The sequence below is a fragment of the Alligator mississippiensis genome, chromosome 2, assembly GCF_030867095.1.
Source record: "Alligator mississippiensis isolate rAllMis1 chromosome 2, rAllMis1, whole genome shotgun sequence".
Taxonomy (NCBI): domain Eukaryota; kingdom Metazoa; phylum Chordata; order Crocodylia; family Alligatoridae; genus Alligator; species Alligator mississippiensis.
In genome coordinates this window covers 156672832-156693116 of record NC_081825.1, presented here as the reverse complement: position 1 = coordinate 156693116, position 20285 = coordinate 156672832, and the positions used below count along the sequence as shown (strand labels likewise).

The 20285-nt window shown below is 47.3% G+C and overlaps 1 protein-coding gene across 1 annotated transcript in view; it reads right to left on the bottom strand.

Annotated features, from left to right (window-relative positions):
- Positions 1 to 9162: 9162 nt before the first annotated feature.
- Positions 9163 to 20285, bottom strand: part of LOC102574853 (melanopsin) — a 112142-nt gene continuing 101019 nt past the window's right edge. Inside the window, exon 10 of the mRNA XM_059722329.1 lies at positions 9163 to 9501. Within this exon, the coding sequence (XP_059578312.1) occupies positions 9430 to 9501 (72 nt within the window). The 3' untranslated portion in view covers positions 9163 to 9429. The remainder of the gene's footprint in view (positions 9502 to 20285) is intronic.

The following is a 20285-nucleotide window of genomic DNA, read 5'->3' as shown; positions in this document are numbered from 1 at the left end:
TTCTTGTTGTCAGTAGCTTTTGATTAAGTCAATTAATCTGTTAGTAATGCACTGAAGATATCTTTAAATACAGAAAGAATATGGTTCAGGTAAAGAGAAGCTAATAGTATGTTCTGATGGGAAAAAAATTACCAGCATTTAGAAACTGACTTTTTCTTATTCTGTCCTCTTGTTTGTCAAGTTGCATCTATGCTCACATCATTTTAATGCATGGCACGGTTACAACTTGCTGTAAAGTTTCTCTGGGGAAGAATAATGTATGGATAAGAGATATTTATTAAGCAGACTATTACTTCATGTAATGAATGCCAGGAAAACATGCCTGTTATTTTGATAGCTAGTATTCAGACTGGGAACAATTAGCACAGATAAGGGATTACTTCAGATAAGGGTTAAGACCAGATATGCTTAAAAGCAATAGTACTATGTTCTATCTATGTTATCTAGTCCCCATCGCTATGGTATCTGGATGTCTCTCGAGTATCTAAACATAGAATGGTCTCTTTTTCTATTTTTCTTCCATTCCAACCTGTGGGAGAAATAGTATGATTTACTTGCATGTGTGTGAATGAGTGTGCTGAGAAATTATTGGAGAAAAAATATTAACATTTGTGTAAAAGGAACACTATCGTATTAGGCTGCAATGGTCACTTTGGGAGACAAAATGTAATTACTCGTATTACATTGTGGCCTTAATATTGTCAAACGTGCCACAGAAACTTGTCATGACCACAGACAGGCTCCAAATCTCATCTGAAAAATGGTACTAAATGGCATGTATTTCCCACTCTTTTAATATGGCATTAAAGACTGAGCCAGCAGCTGGATGTCACTTACTGAATCACCAATCACTCCCTGCTGTCTCACACTGTCCTATAAACCCTAAACTTGCCCAAACTTGTTCTAAGATTGAAATCATCACATATTTTGATTGGGTTTTTTTAGAAATCAAGGGAATACTTTGTGTATGTTTGCTTTCTTTACTTATACTAGGTAAAGTAAAAGCATTATGTTCCTAAATAGACAAAAGCCTTTTTTCTTTTATGTCCGAAAGCTGGATGCAATACTGAAGAGAGGAGACTCCTTTCTTAATCTGATTTGTCATACTATAAGCCCCGCACCTGTTCTTAGACCGTCAGTGTCAGCTAGCATTGCTCTGCTTGATGTAACATGAAAGGCTGGTACTGCAGGCTCTGATTATTCTCATATTTTCACCAGGTCGACAAGAGGACACTCAGTCAGGCATATTAATCAGCTTCATCCTGATGCCATACTGGTGGTGGAAACATTGTTATACCGGTAGTTATTGATAGCCAGTTAATTTCTGGAATGTGAACAGCAGATTGCGTAGTTATGAATACCTTGCTCTCTAGGTATGAGTACAAATCAGCTGGTTGAAGCAGGGATAGAAAATGTTGGACATACGCCAAGCACCATGTACAGCAAACTTGCAGTGTGAAAGTCAAAATATGGTCTGAACTGTGGCACTAACTTTAGTCATGCAGGGGCATTCAGAACTGCCCAGCATATTTTGCTGTTAGGTCCAGGATTTGCTCCTCTAGAGAATTAGGAGTTTTAGATGTACTAATATGGACTCTATCACTTTAGATAAGCCATAGTTTCATGATTTCCCTTATAATGAAATATCACACTGATAAATGGTTTCCAGAAATGACAGATGACAATGGCATGACCAGATGGCTTGGGATACTATCATTTTAAAATAGGGATTGGGGGCTTACTGAACTGCAGATATGAACAGGAAAAGTAACAGCAAATCAGACACAATTTAGGGACATTTTAGTTAAAAAAAAATGCACCGAGTAATAGGTTGGAAGAGGAATCTTTCAAATTATTTAAAAATTAAGTATAGGGCATTTTAGGAAATACTAGGACAAATTCCTAATTTTTAAAAAACCTTTCTTTGATTTCTTTGTTCTGGTTGTTATTACAACCATTATAAAACACCCAGGAATAAAGAAACAAAGGTAAACTTTAACCCAGACTCAAACTGGCTGGTCCAACCATATATGCTGCTACTCTGTAGTGAACGTACATAGACATCTAGCACAAATTTCAGTGCTGAGTGAATATGTACATTTAGACCTCGGGGTTTATTTTGGCATGGAATAAAGAAAAGGGTCACTACCAAAGTGTATGCTCAAACCAAGATCCAATACTGTATCACCAAAATGGCTGGGGTGTTTAGATCCATTGTTCTATTTTAGGCCCTCTATAACTTTTTATATTAAACCTATTCCATGTACATTAGCACTGTTTTAGGAAGGAAAGATGGTCTTGTAGTGAAGGCATTATCCTGGGACCCTGAAGAGTTGGTTTTGTCTGTAGGCTGTCATACATTTCCTGTGGAATCCTATGTAATTCCCATAATCTCTCTATACCTCAGATGTACAACATGTAAAAACATTATCTATTTGAGTCATGAGGCTGAATATGTTAATGAAGAACTTGCATACTATCTTAATAGTCCCTTATAAAAAACTATAGGTCAGTCTTAGATACTGTAGGTTGCTGGTAAGTGCTGACCTTTTAATAGCAGCTGCTGCTCATGAAATACTTATTTACTGTAACTACCTCAGCTATTATAAGTGAGTAGAGGAGCTCTCTTTTAAAAGATACAAACTTAAATGTATGTGAACTTGTCCTGAAAGCCACAGTAACCTAATCCACTGCTAATTTGTCTTCCCCCTTTTTGTTGGAATAAAATAATACATAGCTGCAACTAAAAAGAAAGCTTTCTTATGGTTTGAATCAAACTCATCTCAGTCTTAACTCGGTTCTACTCAGCAAAAGTGTATTTCCTATAAATTATTTACCTAACTATGTGAGGTACTGAAAAACAGTGTAGTGTGTCTTTATTCTTTGGGAACAATTTTCATATTGGTTTAAAAAAGTGAACAGTGCCCTTATCCAAAGGGCAATTATAAAAAGAGATTGACTTTTCTCTGTGGCTGTTGGGATCGGGACTCAAAGCACACAAACTGCAGTCAAGGAAATTTAGGCTGGAGAGTAGGAAGGCCTTTCTAACTATGAGGGTGATGATTAGGCACCGGAACAAACTATCTAGGGAGGTTACAGAATCTCCACCCCTGGAATTTGCAAGAACAGGTTAGGCAGACACTTGCCTTAGATGGTTCAGTTATGCACTCCATGGGTACTCTGGGGTTCAAACACCCACTGACAAAAATTAGTGGGTGCTCAGCACCCACAATCCATGGCCATTTTGCTTTTACATATTATATCTCTGTGGCTGCTTGCAGACATTAAAAAAACCCTCAAAACCATGCTTTAGCAGTAGAAGCAATGCATTATTTCAATATAGCTCTTCAGCATTTGTAAAGATTGGGTGCTTCAGTGGGACTTTTTGTGCTTTTGGCTGAAGCTGATTCAATCAACTAGTAGATAAATCCACCAAAAAAGCCCCACTAAAGTACCTGATCTTTATAGGCATTGAGTGAGTCAGATTGAAGTAACATGCTTCCTCATTTGGGCCTGCGCAGGATTTGGCACCCACCAGTAAAAACCAAACTCGGTGCCTATGGTTAGGGATGATCCTACCTTGAGCAGAGGGCTTGATCTGATGACTTCATTAAGTCCCTTCCAGCCTTATTTTTATATGATCTTTTCTACAGCGATTTTTCTAGTAAAATCTGGTTTCTCATGGAGCATCCATGCTGGTATTTTCATCTCCGCCCTTGTATTCTAGATGTGCAAAGACATCTGTTGGCTGATCTTCTCCAGCAGGCTTTAAACTAGGCTTGTCAGGGGAAGGGGAAGATGGGGGCAGAGGAAGCCTTGGACCACTAAAACAAGCGTCACCCACAAGAACAGCCCAGCCTAGACCGATGACAAGCAGAACAAATACCCAGGTAAGCAACAGGGGCCCAGGTAGTACTGAGATTAGGGGGCCAGTGCATGCATCTTCAGGAGGCCTCAAATGCCTCTACACTAATGCTCGTAGTATGGGGAACAAGTAGGAGGAACTTACCCTCCTGCTAGCTAACACCAACACAGACATAGTGGGCTCACCAAAACATGGTGGAACCCAACTCATGACTGGGCGGTGAATATCAAGGGCCTCATGGTGCCAGAGGACTGGAAAAGGGCCAATGTGGTTCCCATTTTCAAAAAGGGAGGAAGGAGGACCCAGGAAACTATAGGCCAATTAGTCTTACCTCAGTCCTGGGTAAGCTTTTTGAGTTAATTATCCTGGTGCATGTCCGCGAGGGGCCAGCAGGGGAGATTATGCTTAGGGGCAACCAACATGGGTTCATTAGAGGCATGTCCTGTCAGACCAACCTGGTAGCCTTCTATGACCAGGTCACAAAATCCTTAGATGCAGGTGTAGCAGTAGATGTAGTCTTTCTGGGCTTTAGGAAGGCCTTCGACACTCTCTCTCACCCCATTCTCATTAAAAAACTAGGAGACTGTGGCGTCAACACCTACACAGTCAAATGGGTCACTAGCTGGCTGAAGGGCTGCACCCAGAGAGTGGTGGTGGACGGGTCTTATTTGACCTGGAGGGATGTGGGCAGTGGGGTTCCACAGGGCTCAGTCCTGCACTGTTCAACATCTTCATCAGCTACTTGGACGGGGGTAAAAAGCACCGTGTTCAAATTCGCAGATGACACTAAGATGTGGGGGGAAGTGGACATGCTAGAAGGGAGGAATAGGCTGCAATTGGACCTAGACAGGTTACAGGGGTGGGCGGATGAGAACAGGATGGGTTTCAACACTGACAAGTGTAAGGTAGAACCAACAGCATACCTACAGGCTGGGGAACTCCCTTCTCGTCAGTGCAGAGGCAGAAAAGGATCTTGGAGTCATTATTGATTCCAAAATGAACATGGGCCGACAGTGTGGGGATGCGGTCAGGAAGGCCAACCGCACCTTGTCATGCATCCACAGATGCATCTCAAGCAGGTCCAAGGAGGTGATCCCCCCCCTCTATGCGGCACTGGTCAGGCTGCAGTTGGAGTACTGCATCCAGTTCTGGGCGCTGCACTTCAGGAGGGATGTGGACAGCACTGAGAGGGTCCAGAGGAGGGCCACTCACATGATCAGGGGGCAGCAGGGCAGGCCCTACGAGGAGAGGCTGAGGGACCTGAACCTGTTCAGCCTCCACAAGAGAAGGCTGAGGGGGGATCTAGTGGCCTGTTACATACTAGTCAGGGGGGACCAGCAGGCATTGGGAGAGTCCCTGTTCCCCTGAGCACTCCCAGGAGTGACAAGAAATAACGGTCACAAGCTGGCAGAGGGTAGATTTAAGCTAGATATCAGGAATCACTACTTCACTGTGAGGGTGTCTAGGATCTGGAACCAACTTCCAAGAGAAGCAGTGCTGGCTCCTACCCTGTGGGTCTTTAAAAGGAGGTTGGATGAATACCTTGCCAGGGTCATTTGACCCCAGTACTCTTTCCTGCCATGGCAGGGGGTCGGACTTGATGATCTGCTCAGGTCCCTTCCGACCCTACCTACTATGAAACTATGAACTATGAAACTATGAAGCACATAGCCTTCTCTCACAGAATATATTATTGATAGCATGTTTTAAATGAACACATCCAGTATGAAGGAGTGGTTTCCAGAACCCTGAGCACATTCATTCATGAACATCCCTGAACCACGTGTTTTCCCATTTAAACAGAATTGGGTTTGCGGTAGGTTTTGCCAGCTTTCAACATTTCAACTTTCATTTTTTTTCAAACATTTCATCATACTGCTAGTGTTTTTAAAGCTCAAGCTCCTGGAAACATGTTTTTGCTAGAAAAACATTAAAATGAATGTCTGCAACTGAAAAGGAAGCATATTGGTTTAAACATCTTAAGATTAGGGGAGAAAAAATAACCCTCATGATTTGTGGGGGCCTGACTTATAAGTGAAAATTTCTCAAATTTGAGAATTTTCATACTGGTAATACCAAACCAGCCTTCTTAAACATAGGGGCAACAAATGCATGGACAGAGTGAAGGAAGAAAAGCCTACTTTGTCCAGGGGTTTAGGTTGTAGCCGTGTTGGTCTAAGGATATAGGCAGTCAAGGTTCCTTGCGTGAATTTGATATCTTTTATTAGACCAACCTAAATGGTTGGAGAATAGTTATTAAGCAAGCTTTCGGGTTCAAAAACCCTCCGTCAGGCTAAGGAAGCTGCAGCAGTTGATGTGTGCTCTTCCAACTGCTGCAGCTTCCTTAGCCTGACGAAGAGTTTTTGAACCCGAAAGCTTGCTTAATAACTATTCTCCAACCATTTAGGTTGGTCTAATAAAAGATATCAAATTCACCCAAGGAACCTTGTCTACTTTGTCCAGCATACCAAGAACCCATCAAAAGATTTTTGCATATGTGGTACTTGTGCAGTTATGTAGATTTGTTCAAAATCTTGTTCTAAATCTGGCACTTGAGCCCCTTGCCCTTAACACAGTATGAAAATACCACAGCCTGTGGAAGGGAAAGAAAGCCTCTGAGCTTCTTCTTTGGACATCCTAGTAAATCAATCCAACCCTGATGGGAACAATGTGCCTATAAACTTAACACAACCGAAAATACAATCACCAGAATGTGTCATGACCACCAAACTGTGAAGCACTGTCTGCCAAACACCTTCAAGAGAGCTCAGAGGCTGTTCCAGGAAAAATATGCATGCAAAGAAAATAAATCCAGCCTAGCACAAAAACAAAGGCTTTCTGAGGAAGCAACCAACACCAGAAGGAACACATACCAGAGTATTCCAGAAAAACACCACAACCACTCCCAAAAGGAGCGATATAAAATAATAGTACCTCCCTGTGCTTGTCCAACTGCCTCGGTCTAATAGATCATTATATCTGGCCTGCTGCCATCTAGAAACACCAATCTTGCATCAGAAAGCTCCAGAAAACTCACAAGAGGTTTTAGCATGTCTCACTGCTCTAACACTGCAGAATGAGGTCTCAAGCTGCACTGCAAATGTATATGTAATTCTGGGCAAATAAATACTCAGGAGGCCAAACCAAACACTAACACACACTGCATGGACTCCTTTTGCAGCCTTGGAATGAAAAACAATTCTCCTACTTAGGAAGATGACATATTATGCCATTTGGCAAGAGAACGAGACACAAAAAAAAGACTCTCACAATCAGCTGAAGCAGAGTTGTCAGCATCTTGTAAAATAAACTTGCTATATTCATGAGATCCTCTTCAGGAAACGAACCCAGTTCTTAGAATGATGATCAAACTGTTTCCCAGTCAGAAAGGATAACAGATCTCCCGTTCATTTCCTCTGCTATCACCACGCTGTAGGACAGGGTTGTCCATCTTCTGAGTGGTCAGGGGCTGCAGGCTTCCTCACTCCCTTCCACACAACTGCCTGCTATGTGGGCTGCATGCTGCACTTGAATTACATCACATGCCTCTCCCTCACCCCCCACTGCAGTGTGCCAGCATCCCCATCAATCTTGCTATCTCTTGCACCCCCATGCTGCACCATACTATGTGGGCCCTGTGCTGTGTGATGGCTGCACACCCTCCTGTACTGTGCCAGCACCCCTGTGCCAGCACCCCATGCCATGCTACACAAGATTCCTGGGTCCCTCCAAGCCACCAGGATGCATCCACCCCCATGGGCCACACTGTCCCACTCCACCCAATCCCCCTCCCAGGAGAAGGGGCAGGAAGAGAAAGATGGAGGAGGGTTGGGGAGCCTAGAAATGCCATGGCAGCAGCAGTTGGAGTGGCAGGGTAAGGACTCAAGGGGCATGTGTACATGCAATTAATTTGCACAAATAAACTCCGGAGTTTACTGCCCCAGAGTTTTTTGCTCCCAGTCATGCTGTTTGAATATGTGCATGGCAGCAAAAAACTCTGGAGTAAGAACTCCCTGTTAGAGCAAGCCATGCCTCTGGGGCTCCACCTTTGTGCTAGAACACAGCAATCAATCACGCTGCCTCTGGCATGCAAAACAAGCACTGTATCCCCTGAAATAATACCCCAGTGGTGTGGTGGTGCCTGAAACACAGCCATTGTAGATCCTGAGCGAGGGACCCAACCGTAGCAAAATGGGAGGGCGGGGTAGCAATTGCTAGAGAATGTGGGTATCAATCCCACTACCTCTGGCAGGCTAGTTGATCCCCTACTACTTCAGCTAGGTTCCCAGTGGAGAGGAATGTGACCAGGACTGCAGTCCAGTGGGTGTCTAGGGCCAGGGACTACCCTGCTCACCAAGGGCCAGTCCCATACTGGCCAACAAAGAATCGGGCTTATGGGAGTCTGTTTACCTGCCTGCCTACTTCAGCTAGTTAGAACACAGTGCTAATAATGCCAAGGCCGTGGATACAATCCCCACACTGGCCATCTGCTCTTTTTACTGCTGTGCCCAGCCACTACAGGCAGGCAAGCAAGCATACATGGGCCCAGCAAAAGGGACCAGCACCTGGAGAATGGGGGCATCAATCCCATGGCTTCTTGCATACAGAATAACCACTCTACAGTTTAAGTTAATTCCCTCTTCCTGCTGTTTCCCACCCCATCAGGACAAAGCATGCCTCTTGGGCTCTACCGTAGCATCAGGAGAATGTAGGCATCGACTGCACTACCTCTTGCATGCAAAGCAAGCACTCTACCCCTTCAAATAATCCCCCGGTGGTGACTTGGCCCCTGGAATGCAGCCAATCTGGAGACTAGCCAGGGACCTCAGCAGGGCCATGGCCTCAGCAAAACAGAAGGGTGGCACAGCACCCTCTGGAGAATGCTAGCATTGGTCCCACTACTTCTTGCATGTGAAGTGAATGCTCTACTCTTCAAATAACTCCCTGGCAGCACCACAGTGCCTAGGACACAGCCATCCAGGGTCATTCACTAGAGAACAGGGGCATCAATCCTGCTATCTCTTGCATGCAAAGCAAGCACTCTACCACTTGAGCTAGTTTCCCCACAGATATAAGAAGGACCGGTGCTGCTGCCATGGGGACATATGGGGAATAGACTGCACACTGTGGGCCAGGCCCATACTGGCCAAAGCAGAATTGGGCTCAGGGGAGTCTCCTTTTCTTGGCCGCCTTGTGCAGCTTGTTTCAGTTTTAAAAAAAATATTTATATATATAACTGTACCTCTAACAACCTGTCAAGTGACCCCTGTGGTTCACTTTACAGACCAAAACACACGTAAGCAGTTAAACTATTTTAGTCCTGTTACAAAGCTCCCACAGTGCACCCATCACCATTCCAGTACTTTCACTCATCGTCATCATATTCGTTGTTGTCGTTGTCACCATCACTGTCCACACCACTGTCCTTCTTGTTATTCTCTTTGGAGGGTTTGCCTCTGAAGAGTCTATGCCAGTCCCCTCTCTTCCATATAAAGTCTGCCATCTCTTTCCCATCATTCTCTTCTGTCTTCCTGTAGTACTGGTACATTTCAGTCAGTCCAATTTCAATACAGTCCTTGACTGTGTGGTCTAAGTGTCTGTTTGTAAGCAGGTTCTTGGCCTTCCACAGGGCATACCTGAAACAGGAAATGAATTGGTTGAAGCAGGCTGTTGGGGTCCCTTCCTGTTTGGTCAAGTGACCATAGAAGACAGCTGCTCTGGTCAGGATTCTGAAACCTGTCATCACCGAGAGGAGTGCACATACTTTCTTCCACACCTCTCTGGCATATGGGCAGTCCTAGAACATGTGGGTGATTGTTTCTGCCTGCCACCAGCAGGTTTGCCTTGGGCAGGTCAATGGATCTCTCTGCCCTGCACTGTTTCTCTGTCTGTATGGAGAGTGCCCAGTGGGCTGTTCGCCAGTTCAGGTCTCTGTGCTCCTTCTGCAGGTCCTTGTGGAAGATTTGCTTCCACATGGCCTGGCACCTGTGCAGCTTGTTAGAGCATGGTGCTAATAAGGCTGAGGCCATGGGTCTGACCTTCATGCTGGCCAACTGCCCTTTTTACTGCTGTGTCCTGCCACTGCAGGCAAGCAGGCATGTGTAGACCTAGCAAAAGGGACTGGCCCCTGGAGAATGCACGCATTGATCCTGCTGCCTCTCACATGCAAAGTGAGTGGTCTGTTGCTTGAGCTCATTCCCCCTCACTGTTGCCATTCCCATCCGGGCAAGTCATGCCTCTGAGGCTCTACCCTGGCACCAGGATAATGCAGGCATTGATCACAATGCTTCTCACATGTGAAGTGAGCACTGTACCACTTGATGTAATCCCATGGTGCCATGGCACTGGAAAACAACTTCCTGAGATCCTGGCCAGGCACATAATTTGGGCTGCAGTCTCAGCAAAAGGAAAAAATGGCTCAGTACCCACTGGAGAACATGGGCATTAATCCCGCTAACTCTCAAGTGAAGCAAGTGCTTTACCACTTTAGCTAGCTCCCTGGTTATAGCAAATTGGTCTGGTACTACTACCCAGGGGGTATATGGGGCTGGGGAGTAGTGTGCCCATTGAGGAACAGGCCCATATTAGCCAAAGCAGGATTGGGCTCAGGGTAGTCTTTTCAGCCCTGGTGGGTAGTTCAGCTGGTTAGAGCATGGTGTTGCTAACACCAAGGCTGTGGTTTTGATCCGTATGCTAACCACCTACTCTTTGTACTGCTGCACCTTGCCACCACAGGCAGCAGGTAAGTGCAGGCCCAGCAAATGGGGCTGGCACCTGGAGAATGCGGGAATCAATCCCACTGCCTCTTACATACAAAGTGAGTGCTCTACTGCTGGAGCTAGTTGCCCCTGCCTGGCCTTGCTCCCTGTCAAGACAATGCACACCTTGGGGGCTCTACCCAGGTGTCAGAGGAATGGGGGCAGGGATGGCACTGCCTCTAGCATGTGAAGCAAACACAATACCCCTTGAAAGAATTCCCCAGCTAATGCTGTGGTCCCAGAACACGGGCCAGGGACACAAGCCAAGCTGTGGCCTCACCAATGAGAAGGGTGCCCGGCACCTGCTACAGAATGCAGGCATCAATTCCACTACCTCTCGCATACTAAACAAGTGCTCAACCACTTGAGCTAGATCTCCAGCAGAAAGAAGCAGCACTGACACTGCTGCCGAGGGGGTGTGTGGGGCTGGGGACTGGCCTGCCGGCCAGGCCCAAACTGGCCAAAGCAAAATCAGGCTCATGAGTGTTTCTTTACCTGCCAGCCTAGCTCATCTGGTTAGAGTGTTCTGGTATTCATGCCACAATCCCCACACCGGAAACCTGCCTTTTTTACTGCTGCACCCTGCCACCACAGCCAGGTAGGCACAAGCAGGCTCAGCAAAAGGGACCAGTACCTGCAGAACGCATGCATCAATCCCACTGCCTCTCACATGCAAAGCACTCTGCCACTTGAACTAATTTCCCCTGTCTGGCACTGGTCCCCATCAGGGCACAGGATACATCTGGAGCTACAACTTTGCCATGGAATAACAAGGGCATTGACCACACTGCCTCTGGTATGTAAAGTGAGCACTGTACCCCTTAAAATAATCCCCTGGTGGCACCGTGGTGACTGGAACGCAGCCACCCTGAGCATGGGCCAGGGACCTGAGCCAAGCTACACCCTTGGCAAAAACAGAGAGGCCCAGGACCCCTGGAGAAGACGGGTATCAATCCCACTCCCTCTCACATGGAAAGTGAGTGCTCTTCCCCCACAGTAGTATGAAGGACCAGTGTTATTGTCTAGGGTGGGGGGGGTGGAGCCAGGGACTAACTGGCCCGCTGAGTGCCCAGCCCATTCTGGCCAAAGCAGGATCAAGCTTGGAGGAGTCTTTGTTGCCTGGCCAGGTATTTTTCCTCATTACAGCATGATGCTAATAACGTGGGTTTGATCTCCATGCTGGCCACCTACCTTTTTTAGTGCTGCGCTCTGCTACCACAGGCAGGCAGGCATGCAAGGGCCCACCAAAAAGGACTGGCACCTGGAAAATGCAAGCATCAATCCTGCAGCCTCTTGTATGCAAAGCAAAGACTTTCTCACTTGAGCTAATTCCTCCTACTAGGTACTAGTCCCAGTCAGGGCAAGGAACAGTCTGGAGGCTCTACCCTGACATCAGGAGGATGCAGGCATCAATTGTGCTACCTCTCACATACAAAGCAAGCACACTATCCCTTCAAGTAACCCCCAGCAGCACATGCTGACTGGTGGAGTGCTCTCCTGTATGCTGAGCGAACACTCTACCACTTCAGCTAGCTTCCTATTGGTAAAAAGCAGGACCAGTACTGCTGTCCTCTTGAGCTAATTCCCCCGGCCTGCTACTGCTCCCTATAAGGGCAAGAGACACCTTGGTCCTGGGAGAATGTGAGCATCAATCAAACTGCCTCTGGCATGTGAAGAGAACACACTATCCCTTCAAATAACCCTGGCAGTGCTGCAGCTGTGGAAGAATAATGCCAAGGCTGTGGTTTCAATTCCCATACTGGCCACTTGTCTTTTTTACTGCTGTACCCTGCCACCACAGGCGGGCAGGCACATTTAGTCAGAGTAAATGAGGCTTTCACCTGGAGAATGCAGTCATCTAGCCTGCTGCCTCTTGCATGCACTTGAGCTAATTACCCTTTGAGCTGCCTCTACCACTTGAGCTAATCACTCCTGCCAGGGTTGTCCTTTCTCAGAGCAAGGCACGCCTCTGGGGTTGAGAGCTGCATGCAGATAGCCTCACCGGGCAAGAGCCTGGCCAGGAGCTCAGCATCCCTGCCTTGGAGCATACACTGGAGGCTGGGAGGTGGGGCAGAGTGGTCCAGGTCAGGAGGGGAGAGGAGTGGCTACCTGGCCACTGGGACCATAGCACTTACTGCTGTGGCAGCTGGTTACAGCACAGCAAAGGAAGAAAGGTGGAAGGTGCCAGAAGCTAGGACAGCCACAGGCTGCAATACAGTTCTCCTTCAGAAGAGTAGCTGCAGGCCAGATAGAATGCCTTGGGGGAGGGATCCAGCCCACAGGTCACATTTTGCCCACCCCTGTTGTAGCAGCAGACATGAATTAAGAGCACTCAAAGCCAAACGTTGCTTTTAAACTTAGAACACACAAGTCCACAGAGAAAGTGAAGACTGCTGAGTTAAAGAAAGATAGACTTGGCTTATAAAGTCAATGGGAGTGTTGTGGTTGGCTTTATGTGGGTGTTCTAACAAATTTGGTAGGCATTTCAAAGTAATGGTAAAATTTGGAAAAACACAAGGTTAATATTGCATTATAAAAAACTTTGTTATTTTGTGAAATTAGAAGGTTAGACTCAGAAAATCTCTAGTAACAGAGGAAAGAAAATTCTGAGAAATACTAAATATTGATAAGATATCCCAAAATATGTAACCTGCATTTCTGTGCAAGCTAGCCTTAATCATAGAATCATGGAATCGAAGAACTGGAAGGAACCTGCAAGATCATCAAGTCTGGTCTCCTACCATAGGCAGAAAGTTATTGGGCTCAAATAAGCTAAAAAATGTGCTTATCCAGCCTCATCTTAAACACCTTCAAGGATGGCAACTGCACCACCTCTGCTAGGAGTGTGATCCAGATTCTGGTAACCCTTATGGAAAAAGTTTTTTTCTTATGTCCAGACTAAATTTTCCCTCTGTTAGCTTGTGCCCATTGGTTCTTGTCCTCCCTTGAAGTGCCTTTCTGAAGAGTTGCTCCCCTAGATCTTGATGCTCACCCTTAATGTACTTGTAGGTGGTTATCAAGTCACCTCTCAGTCTTCTCTTACTCATACTGAACAGGCCCAATCCCCAGAGTCTCTCTTCATAGGGCCTTTCCTCCAGGCCCCGAATCATATGGGTGGTCCTTCTTTGTACCCTCTCAAGTTTATCCACGTTTTTCCTGAATTATGGTGCCCAGAACTGGACACAGTACTCAGCACTGGCCTCACCAATGCTGAACAGAGAGGGAGAAGCACTTCCCTGGATCTATGTTCATCTTCTGGTCAATTGTGATCCCCAGGTCCTGTTCAGATGCTGTGCCAGCCAGTATACCACCGCCCATCACATAGTTATGGTGAAGGTTCTTCCTACTCAGATGAAGAACCCTGCACTTCTCCCTGCTAAACCTCATCTGATTCCGTTCTGCCCATAAAACCAGTCTGTCAAGGTCATCCTGGATCCTTACCCTATCCTCTGATATGCCTGCATTTCCCACAGCTTAGTATCATCTGCAAAGTTAATGATTGAGCTTTCTACCCCCTCATTCAAGTAATTAATAAATATGTTAAAGAGCACTGGTCCAAGCACAGATTCCTGGGAGACACGCAGGATGAAGCCATCCCATTGATTACAACTCTCTGGGATAGGTCTCTAAGCCAGTTGTCCACCCACCTCACTGTACACTGGTCCAGCCCAGTACCCTCCAATTTAGTTGAGAGAATCTCATGGTAAACAGAATCAAAGGCTTTACTGAAGTCCAAGTAAATGACATCAACCTCATGTTCCTCATCCAGATGGTTAGTTAACTGGTCATAGAAGGACACCAGGTTTGTTGGGCATGATCTACCCTCAGCAAGGCTGTGCTGGTTGCTTCTTAATACCCTACCAGTCACCAGCTTGTAATTGATGGCCTCCTTAAATTTTTCAAAAACTTTTCCCAGGACCGAAGTCAGACTGACCAGTCTGTAGTTTGCACTCTTCCCTTTTTTGAAAATAGGTAGAATGTTGGCCCTCTTCCTGTCATCTGGGACCACTCCCAAGTTCCACGACTCTTTGAACAGCTTTGCCAATGGCCCTGTTATACGCTCAGCCAGTTCTTTCAGGGCTCTCGGATGCAGGTCATCTGGCTTAGCAGACTTGAAAATGTCCTAGTGTTCTAAGAGATCCCTCACCTGTTTGCCACCTGGGGACGCCCACCGGCCACCGGGCTAAGCAGACGCCGGAGGAGACAATCAACGGGATTGTGCAGGATGCCCACAAGCTAGACTCATCCCTGCTGGCCCCCTGGCAGAAGATAGACGCGGTGAACACCTTCCTCATCCCCCGCGTCGCGTTCGTCCTGAGAGGCTCAGCGGTCCCCAAGACCCCCCTCGAGAAGGCAGACTCTGAGACCCGGCAGCTACTTAAGAAGTGGCTGCACCTGCCGCTAAGGGCCAGCAACGAGGTCCTATACATCCTCTACCGGCAGGGAGGTGCCAATGTATCCCACATGGGAGACCTCTGTGACATCGCAGAGGTCACCCATGGCTTCTGCCTCCTGACCTGCCAGGATGCAACGGTAAGTACCATCGCCACCAGCACCCTTGAGGAGACTGTCAGAAGAGGATCAGGAGGCAGCCGACCAGACATGACTTGGCCACCTTCTTCAACAGCTCGCTGGAGGGCAAGTTCAGCAGAGATGGCGGGGACTTTGCCTCGCTGTGGAGCCGAGCCCGCAATGCCATGTACCGCCTTGGGAAATGCATCAGCTGCGCCTGGACCTGGACCAAGGAGTGCCGGGAGCTGGGAGTCTCCTTGTAACCAGCCCCACATGCCGACCCCGTGACAGTGACGCCCCGCACGAGGACCGTCCTGGAGAGGTTCCTGAAGGACGCTGCCCGAAACAAGTACGCCGGTGACCTGAGGGCCAAACCCGACCAGGGCAAGGTCTTCAACATGACCTTGAAGTGGGACTCCAGCAACCACTTCATGCCCAGCGGGAGCCTCACGCACTTCACGGATTGGCGCTTCCTCCACCGCACCCAACTCAACTGCTTGCCTCTGAACGGGGCCATCCGCTTCAGCCACCGGGACAAGAAGTGCCGACGGTGCGGCTATGCAGCAAAGACCCTCCCCCACGTGCTGTGCAGCTGCAAGCCGTATGCCAGAGCCTGGCAGCTCTGCCACAATGTCCAGGACCACCTGATGAGGGCCATTCCGGCCGCAGCGGGGGAGATCTCCATGAACCGCGCCATCCTGTGCTGCGAGAGCCAGATGCATCCCGACATTGTTATCACCAACGAGGAGGCCAAGAAGGTCATGATCGTGGACATATCCATCCCTTTCGAGAACTGGTGCCAAGTCTTCACCGATGCCCAGGCTTGCAAGTGGGAGAAGTATGCCCTGCTGGCCGACATCCTGAGGGGCCATGGCTAAGACGTGACGGTCGACGTGCTCATCGTGGGAACGCTCAGAGCCTGGGCCCCAGCAACGAGAGCATTCTGCGTGCCTGCCGTGTCTCCCGCCGCTACGCCAAACTGATGCGCTGCCTCATGGTGTCCAACACCATCCGTTGGTCCCGTGACATATATGTGGAACACATCACAAGCCACTGCCAGTACTCCAACCCCACCAGACGAACCGCTGCCGGACCGGACCCAGAGGGCCGCCTGAACCCCGCCCTCTACACCAGATGGACCTTCACTTCGAGAGGATTCTTCAACCACGGATGATCCTGCTCTACCCAAAGAGGGCCCCCGCGACAAGACTCTATCTGGACTGAGACACTCTTTCTTCGAACCACTTCTTCCACCATTGTGGACCATTGTAATGGGTTTGTATGTTTTATCTTCTTTTTCTCCCAGCGTCACGAACCCCCTCCCTCCCCTTTCCCCTTCCCCCCTCCCTCCACCCCCGGGTTTAGTTGGATAACACTGTATCTCCTGTAGCCTACTTGTGTTCCCCTCCTCACCCCCATCTTTCTATTGTTAGTCCCTCGCTCGGGCTCTATGTATTTCCCAACTGGCTTTGTCATCTTTTTTGGATTCACAATCCTAAACATTTACTAATAAAAGTCAATCTGTTATCTTCCCCATATTCCCTGGGCCTCTGGACAGGTAAACAGCCCCTGTTTGATTTCAGGAATACCGATGTGAATTATGTATTTAGGAGCTCTGCTTTTTGGGGGGGATCAATTGTAGGGTGCCCCTCTGCATTCAGTATGTGACATGCCAGTGGAGCCAGATTTTTTTCTTGCTCCCATGTGTCTATAGAAGGACTTTCTGTTGTCCTTTATTCTGGTTGGCAGCTTGATCTCCCTGCCTGTCTTGGCTTTCCATGTCTCATACCTGCAGACCCTGGTGATGTACATGTACTCCTTTCTGTTTGCTGAACCATTCTTCCATTGCTCGTTAGCTTCTTTTTTCTTTTTCAATAGTTCCCTAATATCTCTGTTGAGCCAAGTGGGTCTCTTGGCTCCTTTCCTGCCTTTTGGGGATGGCCTTTGTTTGAGGAGTGAGAATTGCCCCCCTTAAGGAAGTACCACCATTCCTGAACTCCAAAATTGTCCAGTCATTGGTCACAGAGGGTCTCTCCAAGTAACTTCCTTAGTTTGCCAAAGTCTGCCCTTTTGAAGTCTAGGACTTCTGTTCTACTAGCTGATTTCCCAGCCTTTTGGCGGATGATGAACTTAAATCAAGTTGTGATCACTGTCACCCAGGGTACCTCCAATTGTCCATTATTATGATAATTACAATATTATGATTATAACATTGTAATGATGTAAGATGACTCTAGGCATGAGGATTATAGGGAAGCATTTGGCATTATAATACTGTATTTACTCAAATGTCCTGTATTTATTCATATATAAAACAAAGTTTCCTCTTCCTGCCCTAATCAGCAGCTGGATAAAATGCTCCTTGTCTTACATTTGCACACAAAAAAACTCATTAAATATATTGTGTATCATTAAACTACTGCCAAAAGCAGCATGTACTAGGTAATGTAAACTAGCTATGAAGTTGATTAAATGCAGCCAACTCTGAGCATGACTATAAAACACATGGGCCATATTAGGTAAACATACAGAAGGGAACCTTTTTTAATTACAAAACAACTAAAAGAAGCTACATTAATAGAAAACTTGACAACCTCCACTTGGCAACAATATCTTGTTCTTATTACAATCCTTTTTACCATTGACACACTAACCTCTCACAGACCGGCACCAACCCAGGCAGAAGCAACAGCTTGCACTCCGTCTCTTTGTTCTTTTGGAAAAAACAGCACCATGCGTCTTTCCTTCATCTCTTCTCTGCCTTCTCCTTTCCCCTCTCATCTGCATCTTGATCCACTTAGTATTTCAGTGCATATCGTAACAGGGGCTCAGGCAGGAGCCCGTTACTAGGGTAGCCATGGGAGCAGGTAGCTAGAGAGAGCACCTTGCACAGGTGAGGGGAATTACATGCAAACCCATCCCCCTCCCTTCCCCCCCCTTTGTCTGCCTTCTTTGTCTCAGCTTCACAGCATGTGATTTCTTTCTTTTCCCAATTCAGCTGTCTTCTTTTTTCTCCTGCTCTATCCTCTCTCCACCTTCTTCTTCATGTATTGTTCTTTTCTCTCACTCTCTCCTTCTTCTCTGTCTCAAAGTCACACTTTCCTCCTCTTCCATCCTCTGTTGCCAGCTGCACCACTTTACCTACTGAAATTTCACTCTCTTCCTCTCCAGCTCTTCCTTCTTGTGGTGTCTCCATTCAGCCCATCTGAATAAGGGGTGGACAATTATTTTGGCTGGTGGGCCACTTTTAATGACTTTTGCTGAGCTGTCTTGGGCTGCACACATAAGAGAGACTTGGGGGTCATGACTGACCACAAGATGAATATGAGCCACCAATTGATGCTGCAGCTGGCAAGGCAAATAAAACCCTGGCTTGCATCTACTAATGCATCTCAAACAGGACTCAAGATGTCATTGTCTCGCTTGTACTTCTCAAGCAAATCCTGGGACGTCATTCTCCCCTTGTACTCTCAAGCAAATCCCAGGACGTCATTCTCCCCTTATACTCGGCCTTAGCAAGGCCGCAGCTGGAGTACTGCGTCCAGTTTTGGGCCCCACAATTCAAAAAGGATGTGGAGAAGCTTGAGAGAGTTCAGAGAAGAGCCACGTGCATGATCAGAGGTCAGGAAAACAGACGACAGACGACAGGCTGAGAGCTATGAGGCTCTTTAGCCTGGAAAAGCACAGGCTCAGGGGTGATCTGATGGCCACCTATAAGTTTATAAGGGGTGTTCACCAGTATCTGGGGGAACGACTGTTCACCAGAGCGTCCCAAGGGATGACAAGGTCGAACGGTTATAAACTACTGCAAGACCATTTCAGGCTGGACATAAGAAAGAATTTCTTTAATGTCCGAGCCCCCAAAGTCTGGAACAGCCTGCCACCGGAGGTGGTTCAAGCACCTACATTGAACACTTTCAAGAGTAAATTGGATGCTTATCTTGCTGGGATCCTATGACCCCAGCTGACTTCCTGCCCTTCGGGCAGGGTGCTGGACTTAATGATCTTCTGAAGTCCTTCCACCCTAATCTTCTACCCTAATGAAATCTATTCGGCCTTGGTGATGCCACAGTTGGAGTACTGCATCCAATTCTGGGCTCTACAATTTAAAAGGATGTGGAGAAGCTTGAAAGAGTCCAGCGGAGAGCCACGCACATGATCAGAGGTCAAGAGAGCAGGCGTTATGAGGAGAGGCTGAGAGGCATGGGGCACTTCCGCTTGAAAAACGTAGGCTCAGGGGGGACTTGGTAGCAGCCTATAAGTATATCAGGGGTGTACATCAGGATCTGGGAAAACATCTGTTCACCAGGGCTTCCCAAGGGAAAACAGGGTCCAATGGTCACAAACTGCTGGAAGGCCGTTTTAGACTGGACATAAGGAAGAACTTCTTTACCATCTGAGTCTCCAGAACCTGGCATAGACTGTCCCAAGAAGTGGTGCAAGCACCTACTCTGAACATATTCAAGTTGCGTTTGGATGATTATCTTGCTGGGGTCATCTGGCCTCAGCTGACTTCCTGCCCTTTGGGCAGGGGGCTGGACCTGATGATCTTGCGAGGTCCCTTCTAGCCCTAATGTCTATGAAATCTATAAAAAAAGAAGATATAATTTAAAAAAATTATAGATTAAAAAAGCATATACTAAAAATCAGGCATCTACTATAACATGTTCTTTCAAAAAATATTTTTTCTTGATTTATGTTTTTTTGAGTAGTGTATGTATAGGTGATTGCATAACAACTCTAAATAAATTCTTACTCTTGTATGTTGTGTGTCAGGGTGTATGTGGGGGGGATGTGTGTGTAGTGAGGGAGTTGTGTATCTGTGTGGGGGGCTGCCTGCACACTAGGTCCCGCTAGCTGGCCAGGATTGAGGGGAGGGAATAATGAGGGGGCAAGAGGTACATGCAGCAGAGCCTGCCTAAGCAGTGTGGTGCAGGTACAGGTGCTGTTGGTCCCTCACCTCCCATCTGACCTGCGGCTGCCCTCATAGCACACCACATGGTGATGATCCCTGCCTGCTCCTGCCCAGGGCAGCCAGTGCTGTGCTCCTGTTTACACCCACTCTGCACCTGCTGATGGCACTTCCTCAGCCCTGGCCAGGCACTGGCCCCAGACCTGGCCAGCATGCACAGCTTCCTGGTGGTTGCTGC